Raw genomic sequence first — 25392 nt, 5'->3', positions numbered from 1 at the left:
TTGTTTTTTTTTAAAAAATTTTGTTTTTAAAAAAAAAAAAAAAAAAAAAATCAATTGCTGCTGTCAAAAACATGTTTGATTACTATTAGATCAACTTTAGATTCAATCGTAAATGACAGGTTTGAATAGATAAAAATATAGTTCAATACAATAAACTCTATCAAGAAAAATACATTTTCACTCTGCCTAATTTTTTTTTTTATTTTTTTTTACTCTAACCTGAAAAAGTCAATAGAAAGTGATTGAATAAAACTGCACGCATCAAAACAGCCACACTGTAAGGTGTGGGCAATATCTTGTCAGAGTGTCAAAGGTAAAAATGTAAATGCAAAGTGCAGTAATGGGGTGGAAACCACAATTACCCAAAGCAACCATGTTACCAGAGTCAGTAGAAGATTTCATTGCACGTGGTGGATTACTGCATTTGAAAATTACTTATTGCATGGCCTGGCTTATTTAATCACCTCTAGCTGGAGTCTGCTATTGCTGACATCTTGATCTTTTGAAAATTCAAGTTGCCAGGTTTGGCTTCAATAATGTTTGTGTTTTAGACCTTAAACAAATCTGTAGATGAGTATTCCAGGCTTTACTGTGACATTGCTGGCTGTATGCCTTTTCCTGGTCTGTGACTGAAAAAGTAAAGCAGTTGAAAAATGCCAGGTAACCAGCATCTTCAGAAGGAGGTTAGAAATGGCAGCCCCCATATTTCTGCCAACTCATGTTTCCTTTTAACATTTTTTTGTAAGAATATGTTTGAGTGCTACTTTCCTGTTAGATAGGCAGTCATGTAGTTCCACATTGTATGGGCAAAAATTGTGGTCTCCCGATCATTACACTTATATGGGTTGTACTTCCCATTCCCAAACCATGACCATGGACCCCTCTTTGCAGTTGGACCCCTCTTTGCAGCTATAACAACCTTCACAATTCCGGAAAGGCTTTCCTCAGAATATTAAAGTGTGTCTGTGGTAATTGTTGCCCATTCAGCTAATAGAATATTTGTGAGGTCAGGTACTGATGCCCATTGGGCTTGTTGGGATTATCATTGCAAAACCATTGTCATTAACATTGAGTTGGAGCCCCCTTTCCAATTATAACAGCCTCCACTGTTCTGGAAAGGCTTTCCACAAAATGCTGGAGTGTGTCTGTGGGGATTTTGCACATTCAACCCATAGAATTTGTTTGGTCAGGTTGATGCTCAGGTTGATGTGGGATAAGAAGACCTGGCTTGCAATCAGCGTTTCAATTAATCGCAAGGCCCTTCCCTAAACTGTTGCTACAGTACCCTTCACTGGAAACATCTGAACCCAATAATTTGGTGGGGTGTCGACATGCTCATGTGCATATTGTAGCTTTGATGGTTTGATGTCCACAGACTTTTGGCCCTTTCATGTACCTGCGGTGTGAGGTCACTTATGACCTTGGTGTGTTCTGAAAACATTCATACATCTGTCTGTGGTATAAGCAGTCTGGCTGTACAGTCAGTGGTGTATTTACAAATCCTGCTGCCCTAGGCAAGACAGCAACGATGCCGCCCGCTGTCTAGACACCGCCGCAAGCCGCCGTCCGCGTCCACGCTGCTACGATGGCCTCCGGTTCTCTCCCCTTCTCTCGACCACAGCAATTGCCGCCCTCGGGGAATCTGCCGCTCCAGGCAAACGCCTTGTTTGCCTCGCGGCAGATACGCCCCTATATACAGTATGTTCCCATTTTACCACATTGATTAGATTTTTAACTGCACTGTAAACTTTTTCTTTAATATGATGTTTAAAATGAGGATACATTATTTTTTTGTGGCAGAAAGGTCACGGCACTTGTAAGCATTAGGTGAGGAAAAAATTGCTCTGCTCTGACTCTCACACCTTGCATTTACTACAACATTGATTTTTCCTCTTTATAATCCTGCGTTCTAGATGTTTGTTCAGATTCTTCGCATCAGCCTGACTGACCTGCTGCTGGAGAAGAAAATTGATAGAGACCTGTACACGCACATCCTTTCTTCAAAGGAGACTGTAAGGCTTCATCTTCCCCTCTGCCTCCTTAGATTGTATGTTATGCTGAACGTTGATTAAAGAGGTGCTTCAGGATACTGTCTAAATCAAGATGAATTAGCAACAGCCCAAAGACAAATTTTCTAATATGCATGATTTGTCTTACTTTGTGTGTTTTCTTGTTATTCCTTGTTGAATAATGTGTGTTTCTCATTTGCCCTTCTTGAATAATGTAAAGTGCAAGTGGTCTAGCGCATGCCTTTCAGGTATTTTGATTGACAGTCACTCATTCCAGTCTCTTTACCTGAAGGAGCTTGCAATGTAATGATTGTACCATAGTCATACAGATACACACAGCAAGAGCAATATTAATGTAACCAAATAAAGTGAACCTGTCTGCATGAATACATTTGTGACATGTCACAGTGTACAGCAATAAATGTAAGTCAAAAAAATATTTACCTTTTATTGTTAGAAAGCAGGCCTTGAGCTGATTAGGCTAAGACAGGCCTGGGCATTTTACAGCCCTTTGTCTGTCCCTGTCCGGCCAGTGGTTCAGACACGGACCAGTCACCGACATGCGCTCAGTTATGGCTGGCTGACAGTGTCCAGGACGCAGTCCTCTTCAATCGTCGGTTGATAGGACCGCTGACATCCTAACACCCAATGACATCAGGGGTCCTCCTCCTCTGCAGTCATTGGTTGCTAGGACCGCCAGGTGGTCCTAGCAACCAGTGATGTCAAATGTGTTCCTGCCTTCAGCAATACAGGAGGATGGAAGGGAATCTTCTGTCCTCTCCTGCAGCTCCGCCTCCCACCTCTGGCCTAGAGAGAATAAAGAAAAAAAGGTATGTGCCTCATACTATGCGGGGACAATACAGCTTCATTCAGGACCCCTTCACACCTATGCCGTGAGTTAATTGCATGGTTTTGTGCGATTATGACATGGTACCACTCAATGCACCTATCATGCATTACAGTGCGGCAGATGCATTGTGTTGCATGCACTCATTTTCCAACTGTACCACAACGCACGGTATTGAGGTACCATGCATGTGACACGGTCGATCGCATTGTGGCCAGGAGGTGCATTTGGGTGCCATTCAAATGAATGGAAATGCAACGCACATGCCACACTGTAACACACGGCAGGTGCGTTGTGCGGTATGAAGTAGTCGGCTCGGCCCCCCATAACCGTGCAAGTTTCTCATGTGGCCCCTTAAAAAATGAATTGCCCACCTCTGGGCTAAGATGGTATAATCAGTCAGCTGTAGACAGGAGGAAGTATTTCCTCAGTCTTCTTTTCCCCATTAAACAGACTGCAACATTATAACTGTGTAGCAAGTCACAAGGTAAGAGGCTAAAGCAGGGGGCTGATCTCTATGTGACATATGGCAACGTGGCTGAGATCTTCACAGGATTTACATGATAGTGTCATCTCTGAACCAGCATCTCAGTGTAGGAAGTAGATGTTGACCCTGGACAAAGATTGTGCCATTCTTCTAGAGAAAAAAGCAGATTATGACATTGCCTTGGGGATTACTGGGATCTCACGCATGCACTTACCTTGAAAATGTATCTGATGTTAAGGATCAATTAAAGTGAATAATGCTCTCCAGATATTATATCCTGAAACTATAGGCTTTGCTGATGTACTGCAGGACTGCTCGTCCATCTTTTGTCTAGTTATACTAAATACAGTATAGGTAAGCATGCAGCTGTTTTCTTATTACTGCATCAGGAGTTGGAGGAGCTAGAACAGACATACCACTCTAGGATCGCTTCCAGCAAGCAGACTCGTGGACAGGGCTCGGAATTTCAGACTATGGAGGACATTGAAAGAAGAGAGAGAGAATACTCCGATCATCTTATTCAAAATGTATGTACAAAATAGGTTATAACGACCACCATGAAGATCCATAGTAAATATATCATGGCACACCCTGTAGCTCTTTGCAGCAACCATTAAACATATTGTATTAGATCACATTCTGCTGAGCCTTGTAATCTTATGAGAATTCCAGTCACCGTAGAACTGTGGTAATGGTAGTAAGCAGTCCTATGTTGGCATCTTTAGATCTCCTTATCAAAATTCCCTGATCCACTCTAACACTGCCAAATGATGCAGTTTCATCTTGATAGACAGGTAGGGCGGACTGTCCCACTGCAAGGATGCATTTCTTTTGTCCATGTGGAAAGGGTGGTTGATATATAGACTTATGTAATGAAACTGTGTTTGTAATTGTTAAAGCTTTCAAAAAATAAAAAGGCAGCAAGTGATTTAAAATACTGGTGCCCACCCAAAGATAAAACATCTTTTTTGGTTACAGTCCTTGGAAGCTCCTCTGTGACGCAGTAGTGTCAGGCCATGTTACGTCATGTGGGGGTGGCTATTCCCATTCAAGACATCAGCTCACTTGTAGTGCAATATGATTCACCACATTTATATTCTCCTTTATCGTGAGAATCTGCAATCATTTCACCAACCAGCCAAATCAAATCTAACTGTAATTTATCAGATTTCCTATTCAAAGGTCAGTCTTTTATTTCAGATCAGGGTGGCCACTGAGAGGATGAACTACGTCTTATGCTTTTGTATCACTGGAACCCAGTAGCATAGTCCAGTGCAAGCGTTCACGGCTCCACTGAAATCCAGTGGGCATCACACTGCACCCTTTAACGGATCCCCCTGGTAAAGTCGTTGCTGCAATGACTGCGGTTGGCACCGCAGACTGGCAAATTGGTCAAATAAAGGTCTGATGAAGGGGACCCTGTGTGGCCCTGCAACATGATTGTGGTTATCATTGTGACAACATGCGTCAGTAAAAAGACGTTTATCTCACCAATTTGCCAGTGTGCTGGTGACATTCTACTTCCTCTTTCATGGCTCCACTGACTCTCAACCCATCTGCTGCAGCGAGTGGAGTCTGGGTACTTCTGTTACATTTAAAGCTGATCTCAAGGCAAATACGCCAATCAGGAAGCCGGGCAGCAGGGTAATGACTCCTCGCCCCGGCTTCCTATTGGCCGGGTAGACGGCTTCATGCTTTTTGGCCGACTCGATGCTGATTGGCTGGGATGCCGGCTTCACGGCCAATCAGTATCGAGCGACCAAACAGCATGGAGCCAGCTTCCCAGGCAATCAGGAAGCCGGGTGGCGCGTAATGACATGCTGCCTGGCTTCCTGATTGGTCAGGGAGCTGGCTCCATGCCAGTGGAAGTACTGGTACCTGTACTCTGTATTAATTTAATTAAGTAATTAATAATAATGTACCGTGTACTTTTCTTGCTCAATAAACCTATTATTTGAGGTGCAAAAAGAAAAGTTATTTTTAAATACAACCAATGAAAGTACCCAAGTTTAACTTGGTGTTAACCTCTTGCAATCAACTCCTATAGCAGCCCCGGACTGGGAGAGGGAGGGGCAGCATTGGGAGCCAATCAGATATACTGCACGCAAATGTGCTAAAATGAATATGCTGATGGCCGGGGAGCGAGCAGAGAGATGGCCTCATCTGTCTGTTGCTGCTCTCTCACAGTCCAGACAGAAGGCTTTGGGTGGAGAGATTACACAACTGTCATCCTCTGGGCTGTGTAATAAGGATGTGTTAATCTCAAGACATCAGTGCAAATCCTTTGCCAGGATAAAGTGCTCCCTTTTGTGTCTTTTATCTCTGTATTCAGATGTTTGTCTGGAGTTTCGTTTTAATGTAAAATCCAGTCCAGGGAGAAGCCACTTTTTTTAACAGCTGCAGTAGATGGTGCATCTATCTAAAACTGAGTTTTTGGGGAACTAGACCTTAATGCTAAAAATGATGAAGTTCTGTCTTTGTGCTTTATTCTACTACAGTTAGAAGGCTTCTGGAGGCAAATCGAGAGCACCCATCAGTTCCTTCACGAGAAGGTGAAGTGCTCATATGATGAAGCTGGAAGAATTATGATGAACCTTATATCAAAAATGGTTTCAGTGGAGAGCATCCTGTGTGACTCTCAGGAGGAGTTGACCATGGTAATCTTACATTCCATACAATACACATTTGGTGTACCCAAGGGGCATGTAAACAAGTGAGGGTTCCCCTGACATTCATATGGTCAGCTGCCTTGACTTTTCTACTTACTCTTTTTTGAAGGTGCTTTTTTTTCTACTGCAACTTCAACTTTCTGGCAGAACATATAATGTAGGGCAGAGCAATGAATAGCATTCATTACCTCTCTTGTTCCCTTGAAAGCAATTTCATGCTCAACACAAGTGATCTAATGGCATCTTGGAAACTGTGTGTGTGCTACAATCAAAACATCTACTCTAGATACCTTTTGAGTAATTTGATCTGAAAGACTGTCTATTCTTCTGCTGGCTTCTCTGTACTGTTCTGGGCAAGCCTTCAGCATCACTTGAGAGTGACAGTGGGGACATACGAGGGTAATGTGATGGACAGCCCAGGATATTTGCAGGCTAGATTGCCAGGAAATATACAGAGAGTCAGGTGTGTGGGTCCATGATTTCAGTGGGGAAGGGGGTAACATTATCAGAAACTTCCAGATTCTACAGCCATACAGGACAAGGAGTTTGTAGGCTAAAGCAGTGTTCCCTAACTCCTGACCTCCAGTATCCCCGACTAGTCACATCTTCAGAAATTTCCTCAGAAGAAATAGCTTTCATAATTACGAAACCAGCAACTGAATTATATGTAAACCTATAATGTAAAATAAAAAGCATAGTAGTTTACCCTCAGTTTGTTCCTGCACTGTATTTGTTTTCTTCCTTTCACCTTCGTTCTAACTGGTGATCCTGCCAATTTTAACTTAGGCCTGGTTCACACCTGGGCGTTTTACAGCGCGTACCTACGCTCTGTAAAACGCTCAACATGTGAAAACCAATGATTTGGCTATGGGCATGGTTTCCACCTGGGCGTTTTAAAGCGCATAGGAACGCGCTGCAAAACGCCCTACGCCCAAAGAAGTATAGGAGCTTCTTTGGGCGTATTTGCCACGCGTATCTACTTGGATACAGCCAGGTAGCCCTCGAAAACGTGCGTTTGTCGCGCTTTTTTTTTTACCGCGAATTGCTATAAAAACGTGCGTCATGAAACGCAGACAAACGCGCATATTCAATACGCCTAGGTGTGAACCCATCCTTACTGTCCTGGGTGACCACGCTCCCAAACTGCTTGGTAAGCAGGAGTAGTGCTGTCACCTCAAGCTGCCCTGTGGACTAAAACCTGTACATGATGACCTACAACCAGCGCATACTGTACAGCTTGTTGCTCCTTTAAAGGAGAACTATGGGGTCAGGGCTTTTCCCCATAGTTCTCCTTTAGGGTTACAGGAGGACACAAAATTGAGGTGAGTGAAAAGCACTCACCTCATAGTTCTCCTTTAAGCTTCATCACCACTCACAGTCTCGGTGATTGACAGCAGCCTGGACCCAGTCCCTATTGGCTGCACGCTGGCTGGCAATGTAATTGAGGGGAGACATGCAGACATCTATGGCACGGGTGCACAATGAGAAACAAGGCCAAAAGGTGAGCGCAGTGATGCACTTAAAAGTGTAGTAAAATGGTTAAGATTAGTTATACTTAAGTCACCTGTATAAAGTGAAGAAAATCCTGCAAATGTGACTTCTCTCAGGATATGTGAGGAGTGGAGTTAAGAATCCAGTGGAGCAGAAAATACCTTGGCTTTGAATCGGGAAGCAAGACCAACAAGGAGTGCCCTTTCAGGACAGGGGTTGTCCCATGCTGATTACAGCTACAACTGGATAAAACAGAAGCCCTAAAATGGTGGGCTGTTCCCACTGTATACGCTCCAAGACTTTTCATTTTTCCTCTGTGAAATGCCAACTTTACAATCTAACTGTCATATTTGAAATTTAAAGGAAATGCAAGAAAAGATGATCCGCTGGGAGAACATGGCGAAGGTGGTGGATTTGTTGAAATACCAAATACAGGAGGAAAGTGAATGCCGTCTCGGTGCGGTTTCCAAAACCCTGGAACAGCTGACCATTAAGAAGAAGATTACTGTGAAACAAAAGGAGAGACACCTCACCGATCTCTTTAAAGCATTCTGGGAGGAGGTGTCGCGGTACAACAGGGGTGAGTGGTGTTTACTTGGACCCTTCAGATTTTGATGTACTATTGAAACTACAGTATCTGTTTCTATGCATGCAGTCATGCACCCTATGCTAAAAGGGCAGTCTTATACCCTTTTGCTGTTACGCTACATATTTTAGATCCCAACACTAAATGCAAGCAAAGCTTAGATGAACTCATTCCTCTGGTTTAGGGGCAGGATTGGTCAGGTACCCACAAATTCTCTGAGCTTGGTGCTTTTGTACGTGGCATTTGGTGCCATTTCCTGTGCTAATGTACAGAGGAACCTAATAATAGGGATCCATCAGAGTTGTCATTAGGGCTTCCGAAAAAATAAACAATTATCTAAAATAAGAGATACTGATTTCTTAGTTTCAAATAATAAAATGAAGAGCAGGATATCTTTTGAAATCTGTTTTCACACTTAAATGTATGTGGCCACCACCTTGTGACCACCAGCTGAAATATATAATCATATTCACAGTCAGATTGCCTTAAGGTATTTAAAGGACACTATAATGGTTTCTGGTCAGTCTTTGTTTTGCAAATACATATGTAATACATTGACAATAATTTCTAGAGCACTATGAGTTATCTAAAGATGATTTAGCAGAACCAGTTACCTTGTGGCTCTGCTTGAGTAAAACTCTGTTGGCTTGCTGAGTACTTTGAACTTTTGGTGCAGCTGAAAAGGATAAGTTCCCAGTGATGTAAAAAGAAGACTACAGCTTAACCTGCTGGCTGGATAGAAGACTGCATAATATTGATATGTAATGTTTCGTAGTTGCGTGACTTGGGGAAAAAAAGAAAATAGTTTTTCAATTGTTATTTTTTTTTGAAGCCTGACCATAATAGACAAAGAAAGAAAATATGTAGACACTCATTATACATTCCTGTTAAGTGGCAGAGAGGGAATTCAACGCCACACAGACTTGTAAGAAATATCACCAGCAGTTAGTAAGGTCCAAATACCACTGGTTCTTTGCAGTGACCTGGGTATAGCGAGAGCCTGTTCAAATAAAGCCTCTGAATATCCCATGAAGAAAATAAAAAGTTGAACTGTCGCAGTGGTGGCATCGGTAATAATGCATTTGATAGAAGTATGCTATCTCACAGATTACATTTCTATCAGGTAGCATAACGACTGGTCTGTATAAGTGAGACCAGTGCCTTTTATACTGAAATTTATTGGGCTTGCTGTTAGAATCAAATATAGTGACATCTAAAAAAAAGTGCAACTGGTAACAATTTAACATTAGCCATGGAAAGAAGAAAGGCATGCCATGTTACCAGTTCTTCCCATAGATCTGTCCAAGCTGAGAATAGGACATCAGTATATCAAGATCTCCGCTTGTGGTTGTAATAAACTCACCTCCCTACGATCCGACGTCTCAGTCCGCAGCCGTCCAGCGCCGCTACGTCTTAGCGCTCCTCTCCCCTGGCTTGAGCTGACAGCTTAAAACCGCAAGGTTTTTAATTGCCCAGCGTCCTACTGTTGTTGTGGACACTGGGCAATACCCCTGCGAGACGCACACAGCTCTGAACTGTGCCAAGTCTTGCCGCACTCTACCTACAGCTCCTGCAGCTCTGATACGCCTTGCTTGATGTGAAGGATTCTGCAGCCTTACAGTCAGCTCCACAGGAGAGAGACACTTGGATCACCCATCTGTTAACCGCAAGTATATTGGGATCCTGTTTAAGGGTGCCCTGGCTACCATCAGTTATCTGCTTTGTTCAATTATGATATACCTCATGTATGAACTACGGATCTCTATTATGAATTAAGTTAACCTGCCTCTATACGGAGCTGTAGATGTACTAATTTTCATTCATCACACATTGGCTAAGCAACTAGCTCCAGGGTGAATGCACCATAACGTTTTCCTCCATATATATTTCCGTGGAACTACAGATCCCAGCTTTTGCTTGCTTAAACAATTGTCTGCATAGTGATACATAGAGGTAATGTTTCTACTGGGTACATGTGGCATAAATCCTGCATGTGATCTTGGAAAAAGGAAGAACTAAATAACTCAATTGTATCAAGGGAACTGTGAAAAACAAGGCAGCGTTGAAACAACAAAGAAAATTAGCCACTATGTGAAAGTCTATTAACTAGTGATGGTATCCAATGTTAGTCAAATGTAATAAATTGTTGCATTAAATCATCAAAAAAAGTGTTTAAAAAAACATGATGACCTATCAAAAGGTCTATGAACAATATGTAACAATACTTGGGCACTTGGGCTTACGATCACGCTTTTATTTTGGACCCGGTTGTTTCCACTCTGAGACCCAGCAGGGTGAGTGTTTAATCTTCTCCCTTGCAGCGCTGACGGTGTCCCAGAAGCGCAAAGATGGATCTTCTCAGATGTGGTGTTAGCGAAACTTCTCGCCGTGGTCCCACGATATTTTAGGAATAAAAAAAGGAGAGAGCCCTCATGGTGTAGCAATTAAAAATGTACAAATTTATTAAAAGTAGCAACTTACACAGGCAGTATAAAAAGTCCGGCCGACACAGGTAGCTCTGGAACAGTTTAAAAAACTTGTGTGCAAAAAAACAAGTATCTACCCTCTTTGACGCGTTTTGTCATGTGACTTTTTTTCAAAAAGAAGGTAGCGTCTACCTTCTTTTTGAAAAAGTCACATGATGAAAAGCGTCATGTCAAAAAATATACCGTCAACATTTTTTTCTTGTACACGTTTTCCTATGGGTTTTTTTTCCACCCACTGAACACTACACTCCGATTTAATGTATTATTTTTTTATTGTGTGGATCGCCTACATATTGTTACATATTGTTCATAGACCTTTTGATAGGTCATCATGTTTTTTTAAACACTTTTTTTGATGATTTAATGCAACAATTTATTACATTTGACTAACATTGGATACCATCACTAGTTAATAGACTTTCACATAGTGGCTAATTTTCTTTGTTGTTTCAACGCTGCCTTGTTTTTCACAGTTCCCTTGATACAATTGAGTTATTTAGTTCTTCCTTTTTCCTAGATTACATGCAGGATTTCTTCTGATTTGTTTATTATTGGGTATAGGCTAAATCATTTAACCCTTATTTTCACTGTATTATATATTCACTTGTATACTTGGTTGCACCAAGTTCTATACAACCCACACCTCTAGCGCTTTGGAATTTTTGTTGTTCATTTAAAGGATTTTTTATCCTTTTTTCATAGCTGCTTCAGGTTTTAATTAATATTATATATTTATCCTAGCCATTTTTCCAGAAGCGCAGATTATTTATTTTACATGTGGCATAAGACTGAGACCCAAATCTATCACATTATAAATGCCTTGAGCTGTTTCCAACCTCGTAACAATGCGTCAGCCTGTGTTACCCCCATATTGACTGCAAATGGTATTTATCCCTCTATATACGGATCTATAGCATACTTAAATACTATTTGTGGGTTCAAAGTTTAACGGTTCAACCATGGAAATAAGGAATATCTACAAGTCTGCTTAAAAACTATAAATCCCATCTACCTGGGGAAATTAGTTGTTTTCATATTCATTTACAGTGGTGCCTCGAGTTCACAAACTTAATTGGTTCCACGATTCTGGTCGCGAACCGAATTGGTTGTAAACCGAATCACATTTTCCCATAGGGTTCAATGTAAATCAGGTTAATTCGTTCTGAACCATATGAAAAACAAAATGTAACCACAAGTTTCTTTTCACCACCATTCTTGCTCTGCACATTCTTGTCACCTTCAATAACGCTCTGCACATTCTTGTCACCTTCATTAACGCTCCGCACATTCTTCTCACCTTCATTAATGCTCTGCATATTCTTGTCACCTTCACTAACGCTCTGCACATCCTTGTCACCTTCAATAACGCTCTGCACGTTCTTGTCACTTTCATTGACGCTCTGCACATTCTTGTCACCTTCAATAACGATCTGCACATTCTTGTCACCTTCATTAATCCTCTGCACATTCTTGTCACCTTCATTAATGCTCTGCACATTCTTGTCACCTTCAATAACAATCTCCACATTCTTGTCACCTTCAATAACGATCTGCACATTCTTGTCACCTTCATTAACGCTCTGCACATTCTTGTCACCTTCATTAATGCTCTGCGCATTCTTGTCACCTTCATTAACGCTCTGCACATTCTTGTCATCTTCATTAATGCTCTGCGCATTCTTGTCACCTTCATTAACACTCTGCACATTCTTGTCACCTTCATTAATGCTCTGCACATTCTTGTCACCTTCAACCTACAAACGCCTTCCCTCTTAATTGAGCGTACGACTGTAGGACTGAAACTGAACACCGTCCTCACCATAATATACATATTTTCAGGCATCACTGGCCACTAGGGGGCCATAGAGCACACCTTGCTAGCCCGCAGTTGAGATCCAGGAGGACATATTCCCGCGCAATGTTACAGTGATACCTCGATCTGTTGTCGCTGATGCTAAACAGTGTACAGGACTATGATTGCATGAGCTACAGGACTACAGGTGTCTATTTATAAATGCTTTCCCAAGATATTCACACAACTTTTATCCAGGATTCACACATTTTCTAATGTGGAATTAAATCCCATTAGAAAAAAGTGTGAATGTTGGGTGAAACTGTGAATATTATGTGAAATCATTTATAAATTGGCCCTTTAGAAGTTGTTAAAATGTGCCTTCTAAGTGGTAATGGTTACGGTTTATTTTGCACCAAATGCATTGAGGAACCTTCCTGAATGAAGAAAGAAAATGTTTCTCTTTTACATTTAAAAAAAAACAATAATAAAAAAAAATGTAAACACATTGCAATGAACTCCCACAATGCACATCATCGACGCATACGCTCAAACATGAGTGCTGTGGAGTGAATCTACCATTATACTATAACATAGGAATCAGTAGCATGCCAAAAAAGTTATAGGAGACCAACACATTGGGCCCACCTGCATCACAGTTTGAAAGTGGGCCTGTTTCCCTGAACTGAGTACATCAGTAGTCAGGGTTTTAATGATTTAAACATGGCTGCAAAAGACGGTGACAATACTAAAAGAAGGGCTGCTAAACAAGTATTCTGCCTAGGTGTAAACCCCAATAATTAACTTGTTTGTTTGCTTGCTTATTTGTTCCCTTTTTGGTCTGTTTAAATATGCCATTGTAAGCCCTTTTTGGTATATCTGTAAAAGGAAAACCCTGTTATAACATCAGCATTGTAATAGGAAATACACACTAGAGTTGTTTTGATAATGTAATCAAAGCTTCAGCATTAGAAAATAAAAAATTTTGGGTTCAGATAGAGTTAGACTGACGGGTTGAAATATAATTTTTTTAAACAAAAACATCTTAGCTAAAAGATCACCCCAAAAAAACCTGTTAGATCACAACAGCAAAAGGTACTTATAAAATATATATGTAGATACTTTTTCATCTTGATTCATTCCATAGACTAGTATTGTTCTATATATAGAAGAGTCTGGGAATCATTTGTAGAGTATATATGTATTCTGATGCTTGCCCAGAACAGCCATTCCTTCTAAACAAATTGACTGCCAGCCTGAGCGCTGGAGGGGCTTTGAGTGCAATGACTTCTATTTAACTGAGGTCAATGTCTGCTTATGAATTCTGCACAGTTCAGGAACATGTAGCATTAACCATTCAAACCGGGGATGCCAATGAAATCATCAGTGTATTTATGATGCATGCATTCACTATGTTATATTGTGTTCTGTATAGTATCAATATAATATATATATCGACATAGATTTATTAAAAGGGGAGACTTCAACTAAACTGATAAATACACACTCTTAATATAGACTGCTTGGCCAAAAAAAAGTCACCACTTGGATTTAGCTAAGCAAATAGGTAAGAGCTTTCCACTGGATAATAGGTATTGGTTCAGCAACATTATGTGCCCAAAAAATGATGTCAGCTGCCTACCTGAATATACTATTTTCCATCAATAGGTTTTTTCTTCCACGATGGCACATTGGGCATAGTCCAAGATGACAATTTCAGGATTCATTGGGCTCAGATTGTGAAAGCCCCATTGAGAATTTTTGGGATGTGGTGGCAGGGCTGCCATTAGAAATCATGGAGCCCCATACAGCTTACATGGATAGCCCCTCCCCCCAGTCACCTAGAGGAGAGGAATGAGTCAAAGTACTGCGGGCTGGGTCAGACATGTGCCCGGCTGATGCCGGATGCTCTGGACTTCCTGTCTCCCTGGACGGCAGAGCGGACAGCTGCAGCCAGGTAAGACATCCCCCGAAAATAAGACCTTGTGTCTTTTTTTCGTAGAAAAAAAAATATGAGACACTGTCTTATTTTCGGGGAAACACGGTAGTAACGAACTGGACTCAGAACTTAGTAACGCACTGGACTAAGGACTGAGTAACGCTCTGGACTTAGTAACGCACTGGATGCAGGACTTAATAACGTACTGGACTCTGGACTTAGTAACGCACCAGACTCGGAAGTTAGTAACACACTTGACTCTGGACTTAGTAACGCTCTGGACTTAGTAATGCACTGGACTCAGTAACCAACTGGACTCGGGACTCAGTAACGCACTGGACTCAGGACTTAGTAATACACTGGACTCAGGAGTTAGCAATGCATTGGACTTAGTAACGCATTGAACTCTGGACTTAGTAACGCACTGGACTCAGGACCCACCTGAGATCCTGCAGAACCCATCTGAGAGCCCACACAGCCCACCTGAGAGTGACCCTGCAGAACACACCATAGATCCTGCACAGCCCATCTGAGACTCTCTATGGTGGGCTCTGCAGGGTCTCAAGTGGACCCTGGTCAGGGTCCCTTTCCCTGCACACACAGCTCCTCATACCTGCTGCTGTGTAGTCTGGCTCTCCCATCATCACTACGAGATCGTAATAAAAATTAATGCAACTCTGGCCAGAAATAAATGTTGTAGCATTGCATAAGCTTATCGAAACGATGTCACTGCGAATGCGTGCCATACTCAAAGCTAAAGGCAGTCCAATTAAATATTAGAGTGTTTTTTTGCCATGCAATGTATATTAGTCCTATTTTTACCAGCCAAAGCATTTGTAATTCAGGTAGGCAACTCCTGTAATTCACACACTTTGGACACATTATATAGCCTATTGAAGCAAAGAACAAAGGTGCCACGCTTTTGAAGTAAAGAATGAATGCACCACATAACAAAGCAGACTCCAAAAACGTTTTATTGATCGAGATTAGGAATGCACCGATACCAAGTACCGCACTCGGTACAAGTATAGATACTTTTCGAGCTCCAAGACTAGAGTAGAGAAAAATTCAAAAGTTAGGAGGCAGCTTTAATTTGTAAGGAGCACACGGAGCTCCTGGGATTTGTACATCTCTGTTTTAATGTATGATTTTGTTTTTATAAATATAAACAAAGGCATGCACCAATACCATTTTTGCAAGTGCGAGTACTGATACTTGTACAAGTACAAGTACTGGTACATTTTTGTTTATTGTCATGTGACAGTTTTTTTCTAAAACAATACAGACTAATGATTTCAGGACAGTGGTGGAGCGCCAAAGCCCGGTCCCAGCTGCAACCCTGGTAGTTCTCATGAAAATGCCAAGTTTCGGCACTGGTATCTGAAAAGTATCGGCACATCCCTAATAGAGATATAAAAGCATCAAAGAGCCCGTGTTTTTTTCAGGGGCCAACATTAAACCCCCTTCATCAGGGCTCGAGCTGTAATTCAGAGAGGAATCTCTTAGAGAGTTAGAAATGGACTCAAGAAGATAACATTAACAGTGCCCACCAAATTGAATCACGTAAAGAGATAGGGCCAGCTGCTACTCGAGCCCTATCTATATGATTCATTTTTGTGGTCACTATTATCTTCTTGAGTTGTCTTCTTCTCCAGGACTCCAATTGACTTCTGCAAGACTCTTTATGGACTTTGGGATCTGTTCGGGTGGAAGTGCAGCAACTACCAAACAATTAAGCTTAATTTAAGAAACCCATAGCAAAATAACTGGACATATTACGATTAAAGGTCAGAGTGCCTCTCATACTATTTGTACCACATTATATAGCCTGTCCATGATCACCATATATTTTGTGAAACTCTGCAGCTTCCTTAGTCATTCATCCTCCTTTGGCCTTATTATTTCCCTACTCCCTTTCCTTTAAGACTGTTTAAACATCTCCTCAATCTTCAGTCCTTAAAATATTTTAGGATGAGAATATGATGCGGTACAATAGAAGCTGATTTTCTCACTGCACTGGCACATCAACCGATTTCTGGTGTGCAGGAGATTACAGAAAGTTGATATAAAAATACATTATGGTAAAAGGCAGAACTTCACCTTTGATACCCATCACACCTATATGACCTTGTTGGGCATCCCATTCCCAAACCATGGGCATTAATATGGCGCATTCTCCCCCCACTACCTTTGCAGCCTCCACTTATCTGGGAAAGCTTTCCACAAGATTTTCTAATGACGTTTTTGTCCATCTCAAAGGTCTTCTATGGGGTTAAGGTCAGGTCTTTGTGCAGGCCACTCAAGTTGCTTCACACAAAACTCCTCGAACCATGTGTTTATGGACTTGGCTTTATACGAAGGAAAAGTAACAGAAAAGAGACTTCTTTAAAATGTTGCCATGAGGTTGAAAGTACACAGTTTTCTAAATGTCTTGTAAGCTATATTTTCCCTGTACCCTTTGCTTAAAACACGTAAACGCTATAATTTCTAGGGGCATTCACATATGTTTGACCAGTAGGTACAGTGATAACATGTCCACAAACATTTAGACATGAAGTATACACAAACCATTGCATAATATAAAATGTATTAACTTTCAGTTAAGTTATACACATACAGTCCCAACGCCAATCCTATACCTACTTGTCCCCAGTCAAGCGAGATATTAGCTGTGTAATCTCCAGCCTTTTCAAAATCTTCCCTGCTGGGCTCACCTTGTAATCTCCAATATGGTGTGGTCATACTCTGCTGGGTGTGAACCATCCATACAAGCGCTAGACCCACATCTAGTATAAAAAGTCCCATGGGGCCCTTGTGCAATCAGCACCAATGGTATGTCCACACCTAGGTTTGCCTCTCCTTGCTGGACTTTTAAATTGTTTAAGTTTAATTAAGTAACACCCCCCTCTGTAGCAGGAGGAGCAGAACTCTGAAGTGGCCAGGAACAGTGGCGGGAACATTGGGAAAAACTTTCTGCCCACCAGACTAACTGCAATATTACTTTTTTTGTGGATCGGTGTTTTAGGGAAAATGGTATTGGTAAATGTCTTCTTTAATTTCAAATGCAACACAGCCTTGTTATTTGTTTACAATTTTCCACAGGCTAAGTGGAATTGCTAATTTAAACATGCATGGCTGACTAAGCATGAAGGAGACAGCCCTTAGTCTAATATCAGTCTAGGCAGCCCTGAGTCCCATATCATAACTAATTAAAGTATTTAAATTGGAAGGGAACTTTCTCAGCAAGGTGCATAATAAGCAATACCGGCGATCAAAAAAACAACCAAGTATGTTCTTCTTAGGCATTGATGCTCAAAGCAAGACAAGGGTTCATAATTAGAAACTCCTTAAGGAATGCCAGATTATGAACCTCAAACTCTCTTTTATGCTGAATATCATTTCTACAGTTTGTTTTGGTTTTCTTTGACACAGCATAAGTTCTGCTATGAAGAATAATGAATGACCCGGGGCAGCCTTGGCTGGTCACTGTGCACATGGAGGAAGCTAGGAGGTGGGCTTCAGGGAGATAAGCGGCACTGTACAACCGGCTGGGAGGTTAAGCAGTCAAAAGAAGCCATTTCCTTTAGGTGGGGTCTCTTTATCTATCTGCATTTATTGTACAGTTCATGTAGCATCACATGCTGATGCATCTCATTTAGACATTCCTATATGTCTCTCCTGTTAAATTACACTTGCTTGAATGCATACAATTGTGAGCACTACACACTTGACTTGTTTAATCCTCCAAATGCAACTTATTAATGCATTCACCTTATGACATATAGACTCTAGTAAATATATGGAAAGTGCCTTGTTTTATTCACAATAAACATGTTGGTGGGCAGAAATGCTAGCATGGTGTATTGATCTCCTGGCCACAACAGCTACTTTCTTATGACCAGTTCTAATTGTGACTTCTGTATGCACTGCAGCGCAATAAATAGGAATAACCTAGGTCCTGCTTCAACCTTTTGTAGGTATTAATATGTACATGGCAGATGTTCAAATGTGAGATTGTGGAGGAGCTTGATGTCACAGTGATTTATGGAGGTCCCGATAGACATCTGAGTATGTCTCATCCAGATCTTCTAGAGACTCATCTGGTAGCATTACATTGGTGACATTTGGTTTTCCCAAAGCAGATTTTGCAGTTTTTGGTTTATGCCGGAGAGTTAAAAACCCAATTCCAGGCACAGCAATTTTTATTTATATAGGAGGTATAGGTTATCTTTGTCTACCAAGTCAGTTCTTCGAGTTACAAATATTAATCTGTTACTTTGCAACCTTGCCTCAAGAATATTTATGTGAATATGGAAATTAGTCCAATTTAAAAAAACAAAGTAATGTATTTTTTCCCACCGTGGATTTTTTCTCTAGTTCCCACATTCACAGCATTTTTTTATGTTTTATTCAATGTTTAACACATAAACAATGTCATTATTTTACTACTACCGGAGCTCTCTATGCATCACTGAGAGATTCTGATATGTACAGCGGATAAACACACTTCCGACTCTTGAGTTGCTTCAGGACGGTGTCAGTAATAGTCACCAGTTATCCCACTTACTCTGCTGTGCCATTCACAAGGTACACCCATAGCATCATTACTTTGCTGTGCTTGTGAATGGCGCAGCAGACTGAGGGGCAGCAGAGGCACAATTAATGTCAATCACAGACACCATTCAGAAGCAACATGGAGCTGGAACTGTGGCTCACCGCTGTACATCTCAGCAGCTCTCAGTGGAGCTTAGAAAACTCCTTAAGTTGTATGAGTGGTAAGTACATTGTTTATGGGTTAATTAACCCCTTTGTGGCGGGAGACGTACACTGTACGTCCCGCCACAAAGGGACCAAATGACTTGTCACGTACACTGTACGTGACGAGTTATTTGCTGCACTAGAAGGCTGGTAACCGCCTTAGTTTAGAGGCATCCATTAAAGGAGAACTATGAGATGAGTGATTTCCACTCACCCCATAGTTCTAGCCGACCTGTGACCATGAGACTGTCACAGGTCGGCTCAGTAGATCTGGAGGTGAGCGAACACATACCAGGATCGCTCACCTCTCGATCCTGTCACGGCTCTCTGCCGTGACAGGGGAGGGGCTGGATTCCCCTCTCCCTGCTCCGATCTGCCAGCGCTGACTGGCGGAACGGACGGGGGAGGGGCGGGTACAGCTGGCTCTGCCTCTAGATAGGCAGAGCCAGCTGTCACTCACGCAGCTGGGCAGATCTCGACCTCGAGGTCGGGATCCACTCCGGCTGCGGCGTCTCAGTATACTCGCGGTATACTGAGCTTAGGGTAACGGGAGGACGCTAGTTTGTGTCCTCCCGTTACCCTAAGGAGAACTATGGGGAAAAACACTGACCCCATAGTTCTCCTTTAATGAAAGGGATAACCTTTTTCAGACACCCGATACCTGAAGATCGGGTGTCTGAGAGTCAAAGCAGAGCCGGTATGTTTTTTTCCCCTTCACTTTCAGGAATAGATACATAATGTATCTATTCCTGAAATAAGAATGTTTCAGTTTTCTGATGGTCGTTGTAACAATCGGAAAACTAGTGACAGCTGAATCCTGAACTACTGCAGGATCAGCGTCACTAACTTATTATCGGCTGTTCAGAAGTTGGAAGCAGCCTGATAATAATCAAAAATGTATTAATTTATCAAGCAGTAATAGTGAGATTAATTCACAATGACTGCTTGATATAATTAAATAAAATAACATTTTTAAGTTAAAAAAAATAGTGAAAAGTGTAAGAAAAAAAATAAGTGTAAAAAAAATAAAAATAAGGGACAAATAAATGAATGTATTTATTGCATTTTTTAGCTGGTTTTGTACAAAAAAATACTACAAATCAAAACTGGGAAAAAGTGTTTGTTTTTTTTTACGTTTTTTCCTCCTTTTTTTATATTTTATTTGTCCTAAATGAGGCGTCATATGTGATATAAATATGTAGCCCTATCTGTCCTCTAAAAAACAATATATAATATGTGTGGGTGCACTTTGTAAGAAAGTATATTACTGACGTGGAAGAATCACACAGCAAAAATGTCAAAAGTGTGTCAGTCATTTACGAACAGAAACTAAAAACAAGCTCCGTCATGAAGGTGGGGGAAAAAAAAACTTCCTGTGCCTGGTGTTGAGTCTTAAACCATCTGACAGATCCTTATATCTTTTGGGGACCCTGTCGGTGAGATCTGTAGCTTCCTGGGTTCTGCACACCTGTTGCGGTCATTATGAGGGATCCCGCTCTTCCAAGAGATGGACGGGAACACCCACAACTACAGGGTGGACAGGAACAGAGACAAGAATTATGGCAATGAGATTTTGCTGTAGTAGTATCCAAGAAGAATCCCATGGCTGACTCACAAGACTCCACCTATCACTAAACTATCAATTCTGGGTACAATGGCTCTTTAAAACTAAGTTCCTGGGTCTGCACACCTGTTGTGGTCAATATGAGGGAGTCCCACTTTTCCAAGTGATTGCTGGGAACACCCCAAAACTCCAAGGTAGACAGAAACAAGAGTCAAGAATTATCGCAATGAGGTCTTGTTGTTAGAGTATCCAAGAAGTAATCCAAGGCTAATTCTCAAGTCTCCACCTATCACTTTTGGGTGCAATGGCCCTTTAAAATCCTAATCAGTGGCAAGATGAAAGTACAGTGACTGCCACACAGCCTGCGTTATTACTAAAGTACAGGTGTGGTTTAAAAAAAATAAAAAGACTTTATTAGTTTACTTGTGTTCCCAGCTGGCAGCAATGCGCATCTTGACGTAAGCTATGACAGCTCAGCTGTGGTGTATTGACAACTCTGTGATGGGTAGACGCACACTTTATTGCACCACTAGCTTCTTCTCCCTGTCACAGTGTCTTTTATAGTTCAAACCGGCCGCTATTATCATGGGTAGCTCTATTCGGCTCCATTCAGTCCTCTCCCGGCATTTGGAGTCAGCAGCTGTGACGGCATGAATGGAACTGAAAATATACTTTTCTTTACAACAAAATGAAAAAAACAGAAATAAAAAACCTACATTGCTCAAATATATATTTCAATTTGTTCCACTTCTTTTGGGGAGGGAAAACGAAGGATTATATATAACATCTAGTAAGCTATATTGCCAAGACCTGAAAAACCAGCCGTTCTATGCAACTGCTGTTTCTCTGCACACCATGAATAGTCGTCACCTGCCGTTTCATTGAGATTTTGTTAAGGTTCACTGCGTTAATCCGATCGCTATCTCCCCAGAGGTATCTTGAAATCTGTATTTCATTCCGGAGCCTGCGCTGCTTTATATGAAATTCTAACACCGCTTTTACAGTGTGAATGGTAATACCTTGTAACAGGCATATCAATGGTTCAGGAGATTAGGGCAATATTTTCTATTCATCTCGAGCACATGTAAAATCACACTGAGCCAAATTGTGAAAGGCGGATATTGCAGACACTAAAGCAGACCTTGTATGATGTCACAGCTGAGGAATTAAGGTATTAATGTCATTTTAGAAATCAGAGGGCCATGAAAGCAGTGTAAGAAAAATATTGGTGTTGGGGAACTAGACATGACATAGGGGTAAAGGTAATTAAATAATGGGAGGCTTGTCAAGCATGACACTTTATTGTATATCTACCTACTGTATGTGTTACTGCAATTTATGTACAGTACATCGCTGTCTTACACACTAGAAATAACCCAGTATGGCTGCTTTGTGTTTATAGAAGAGTAACAGTGAATAGATCCAAGAATGATGAGAATAATACAAATCTGGGCCGTTCACCCTTGGAATATCTGTGAAAGTTTGTCCTGTGTGAATATATACCCAAATGGTCGTTCTTTTTTCCTTTACAAGTGTAATTAAATTCAAATGTTCTGATTGTAATATCGCATTATGACCACTAAATAATGCTAAAGGAGCCTTGGAAATCTGTATTTTCTATGCTCCTGAGCTCCGTGATGCCATAATGTGATGTTACAATGATACGATATGGTCAGCACAGTGACAAAGTGGTTAGCGCTTCTGCCTTGCAGCACATGGGGTCCCTGGTTCGAATCCTGGCCAGGTCACTATCTGCAAGGATATCTGTAAAAAATAAGTCAAGGCAACTGGACTTGCTGTATTTTTCTTGAAGACGTTTCACTGGTCATCCAACCAGCTTTCTTAATTCAGAATGAATGTAGAAAAATCTTCTGGGAATAAATACAGTGAATGCTGCTCCAATCCACATAATCTGTTAGTTTACTACTTTGAAGACAGTCAAGTACGCATCCTAGACAGGGAGGAGGACTGGTGTGAAAGAGGCCATTTATGTAAAAATGGAGAAGACAAGCTTAATTAGAGGTGGGGGAGTGGGGGGGGTGAGACATCTTTTGTCTGCCACATATAATGCTGTTTTAACACCTCTCTGGGCAGGTTAATAACACCTACTAGCTCCAATTATGCAAATGCAATCAACACCTGGTTGTGATTAACAGATTAGGTGGATTAGAGCAACATTCACCATATTTATTCCAAGATAATTTTTCTACAAGCCATTCTGAATTGAGAAAGCTGGTCGGGTGTCCAGTGAAACGTCTTAAAGAAAAATACAGTCCAGTTGCCTTGACTTATTTTTTACAGAGATACCATGATCTGGATGAATGAGAAACTTCACAGACATATCTGCAAGGAGTTTGCACGTTCTCCCTGTGCTCGTGTGGGTTTCCTTCAGGTACTCCGGTTTCCTCCCACACTCCAAAGACATGCTGGAAGATAAACTGGCTCCTGTCTAAATTGGCCCTGTATGTATTGTGATACATGTGATAGGAATAGGGACCTTAGATTGTAAGCTCCTTGAGGGCAGGGACTGTAAAAGCGCTGTGTAATTTGTCGGCGCAATATAAATACCTGTAGTAAATAAATTACAATGAGGACATTTAATGACACTTGTAAAGGAAAAAAACTAAAGAATGTGCATATATTCACACATAATGAACCTTTACAGATATTCGCAGGGCACATTGTTCATAAATCAACCCCATAGTGTTTATTTTATCTTATACTATGTCTCCTGACATATGCATTAGCTTAAAAGAAATATGTAGTAGTCTAATCTAGTTTAATGTCACTTTAAGGGAATGAGTTTAGATCTAATTAAACAGCTAAAATAAAACTGAACCCAATGGTGAAACCATTATAGCTCCACTTCAACCACATATTCAAAGTGGTAGTTCTGTTCTTTTTTTCTATTAATTAAAAACAATAAGCTGGTGTTTACGTTTAATTAAGACACCAAGGGCCTGATTTACTAAGATGTGAAATGCACCTACAAAACATCCGATCACGCACAAGGGAATTTAGAAACATAGAACCTGTTGTTTGTATGATTGGATGTTTGAAATGAGCACAGGTTTAGGTAACCTCGCTTTGTATTTTAGTAAATCAAGCCCCAAGTCCGTGCTCATGTGCTTGATTTAAAGTATTTGATTTTTGTTATTGCTAGGGCTGCAGAAGTTAGGGGTTTTCAGTAAGAAGTGGCAAAAAATCTCTCCTAACATAATCAGTCCAGGTAATAAGATTTTTCATAGGCTGCCACATTTGATTGTATTGACACCCTTTAGTAAATCACAAGGTTTCCCTTTGTTCCCTTATCTGACTCTATATATATTCCCCTGTCATGATTGCATCCTGTAACTGTGGAGCAGCAAAACTTGATATTGATTTGAGTATTTGGAAACTTCTAGAAGAACCATGGGGTAGGTTCATAAAATATGATGTCTTTATGGTTAAAGATGAACTCTAGGCAGAGATAAAAGACACAAATTATTGCAGCTCTGTATTCATTAATCATTGAAAGTATTTTTAAATGCAAGCAATGTAAGTACCTGAATGTGACCTGGTATCAGCCTCTTGTAAAGCCATTACAGCAGGGCTGGAATGCGAGAGAAGGCAGCAGCACAAGGGGTCAATCAGTTTATGTGATGATAAATGGAAAAGAAAGGAGAGTGACAGAGATGAGCTCATCACTATGCTGCTTCTTCTTTCACTGACTGTCCAGTCACAGGCTGGGGGCAGGAGCAGGGTGACCTGAGCTCAGAGGAACTGGGTTGAATGATACTGGCCATCGAATTGAGGACATCTGGTGGCAGAAAAAAGTAGTTCAGGGGAAATTTCTGGATTAAAGGTAAATATTGCAGCAAAAACTGGTTTTGTATTGAATCTTTAATGGGATGTTTATTTTTATCTTGTTAATTTTGGCTGAATTTCTGCTTCAAAGGTACACCCCAGCGAAAACTGGAAAGTTAGGCCTTGAGATTGAATGTGGTTGCCGATACAGGAAATTAAGTTGGTTGATGAAGATGTTAATGTTTAATCTTTTGTTTTTTTAGATTGCCTTCATCAGACTAAAGCTCTAATAACCGAACACTTGGGGCACCGCAGTAAACTCGCAGAGATCCTTCACAAAACCCAGGCAGAGGAGCGCCTTCGTTTCCTGGAAAGGGTAGAGGGGTCTGCTGACGCCGATAGATTTCTCAAGGTAACCGGCTGAAAACCTCATGTGATATTTTTACAAATAGCACCATAAGTAGTGATGACTGTTCCTTGTGGTCTCTCCAGGAGTACCACAAACTGCTGGAGACACAGAGAGAGCTGTTTGCAGAACTGGAAGATGAAGAGGACTGCAAAGTCATTGATGCTGTTGCTGAGCTCTGCAAGGTATTATAAATTGCGACTTGACTGCAAATCTCGTTTGCTGTGCAGACCGGTTATCAACCAATCCCATAGTGTTATGATTATATTTTTTAGGTAAATATGAAATATTGCAAAGGAGCATACAGTACACTGCCTGGCCCCCCAAAAAAGTCACCACCTGGATATAACGACTCAATACACAGTTTTAAGACAGTTGCAAAGTGAAAAGCTATCGCTGTGCATTGTTTATTTAAAGATCATGTTAGATGATTCTGTTAGGGTTTGGTATTTATTTATTCATTTTTTCGGCGGGGGAGTGTTCCCTTTATTTCCTGTCCTGGAGACCCAACAGTAATTGAGAGGAAATCTCTCCAAAATAAGAGAAATCCCTGTTTTTCAGTTTTCACTAAA

At 41.0% G+C, this 25392-nt stretch overlaps 1 protein-coding gene across 1 annotated transcript in view; it reads left to right on the top strand.

Annotated features, from left to right (window-relative positions):
- The window catches only part of EVC (EvC ciliary complex subunit 1), an 83770-nt gene that overhangs the window by 37166 nt on the left and 21212 nt on the right, over positions 1-25392 (top strand). The window contains exons 6-11 of the mRNA XM_018573735.1: positions 1914-2012; positions 3733-3870; positions 5842-6000; positions 7867-8083; positions 24678-24826; positions 24907-25005. Coding sequence (XP_018429237.1) covers positions 1914-2012; positions 3733-3870; positions 5842-6000; positions 7867-8083; positions 24678-24826; positions 24907-25005 — 861 coding nt within the window. The remainder of the gene's footprint in view (positions 1-1913; positions 2013-3732; positions 3871-5841; positions 6001-7866; positions 8084-24677; positions 24827-24906; positions 25006-25392) is intronic.

This window comes from Nanorana parkeri, unplaced genomic scaffold, assembly GCF_000935625.1.
Source record: "Nanorana parkeri isolate BGI_ZX_2015 unplaced genomic scaffold, ASM93562v1 scaffold2510, whole genome shotgun sequence".
Taxonomy (NCBI): domain Eukaryota; kingdom Metazoa; phylum Chordata; class Amphibia; order Anura; family Dicroglossidae; genus Nanorana; species Nanorana parkeri.
This window is presented reverse-complemented; position numbering and strand designations above follow the sequence as displayed.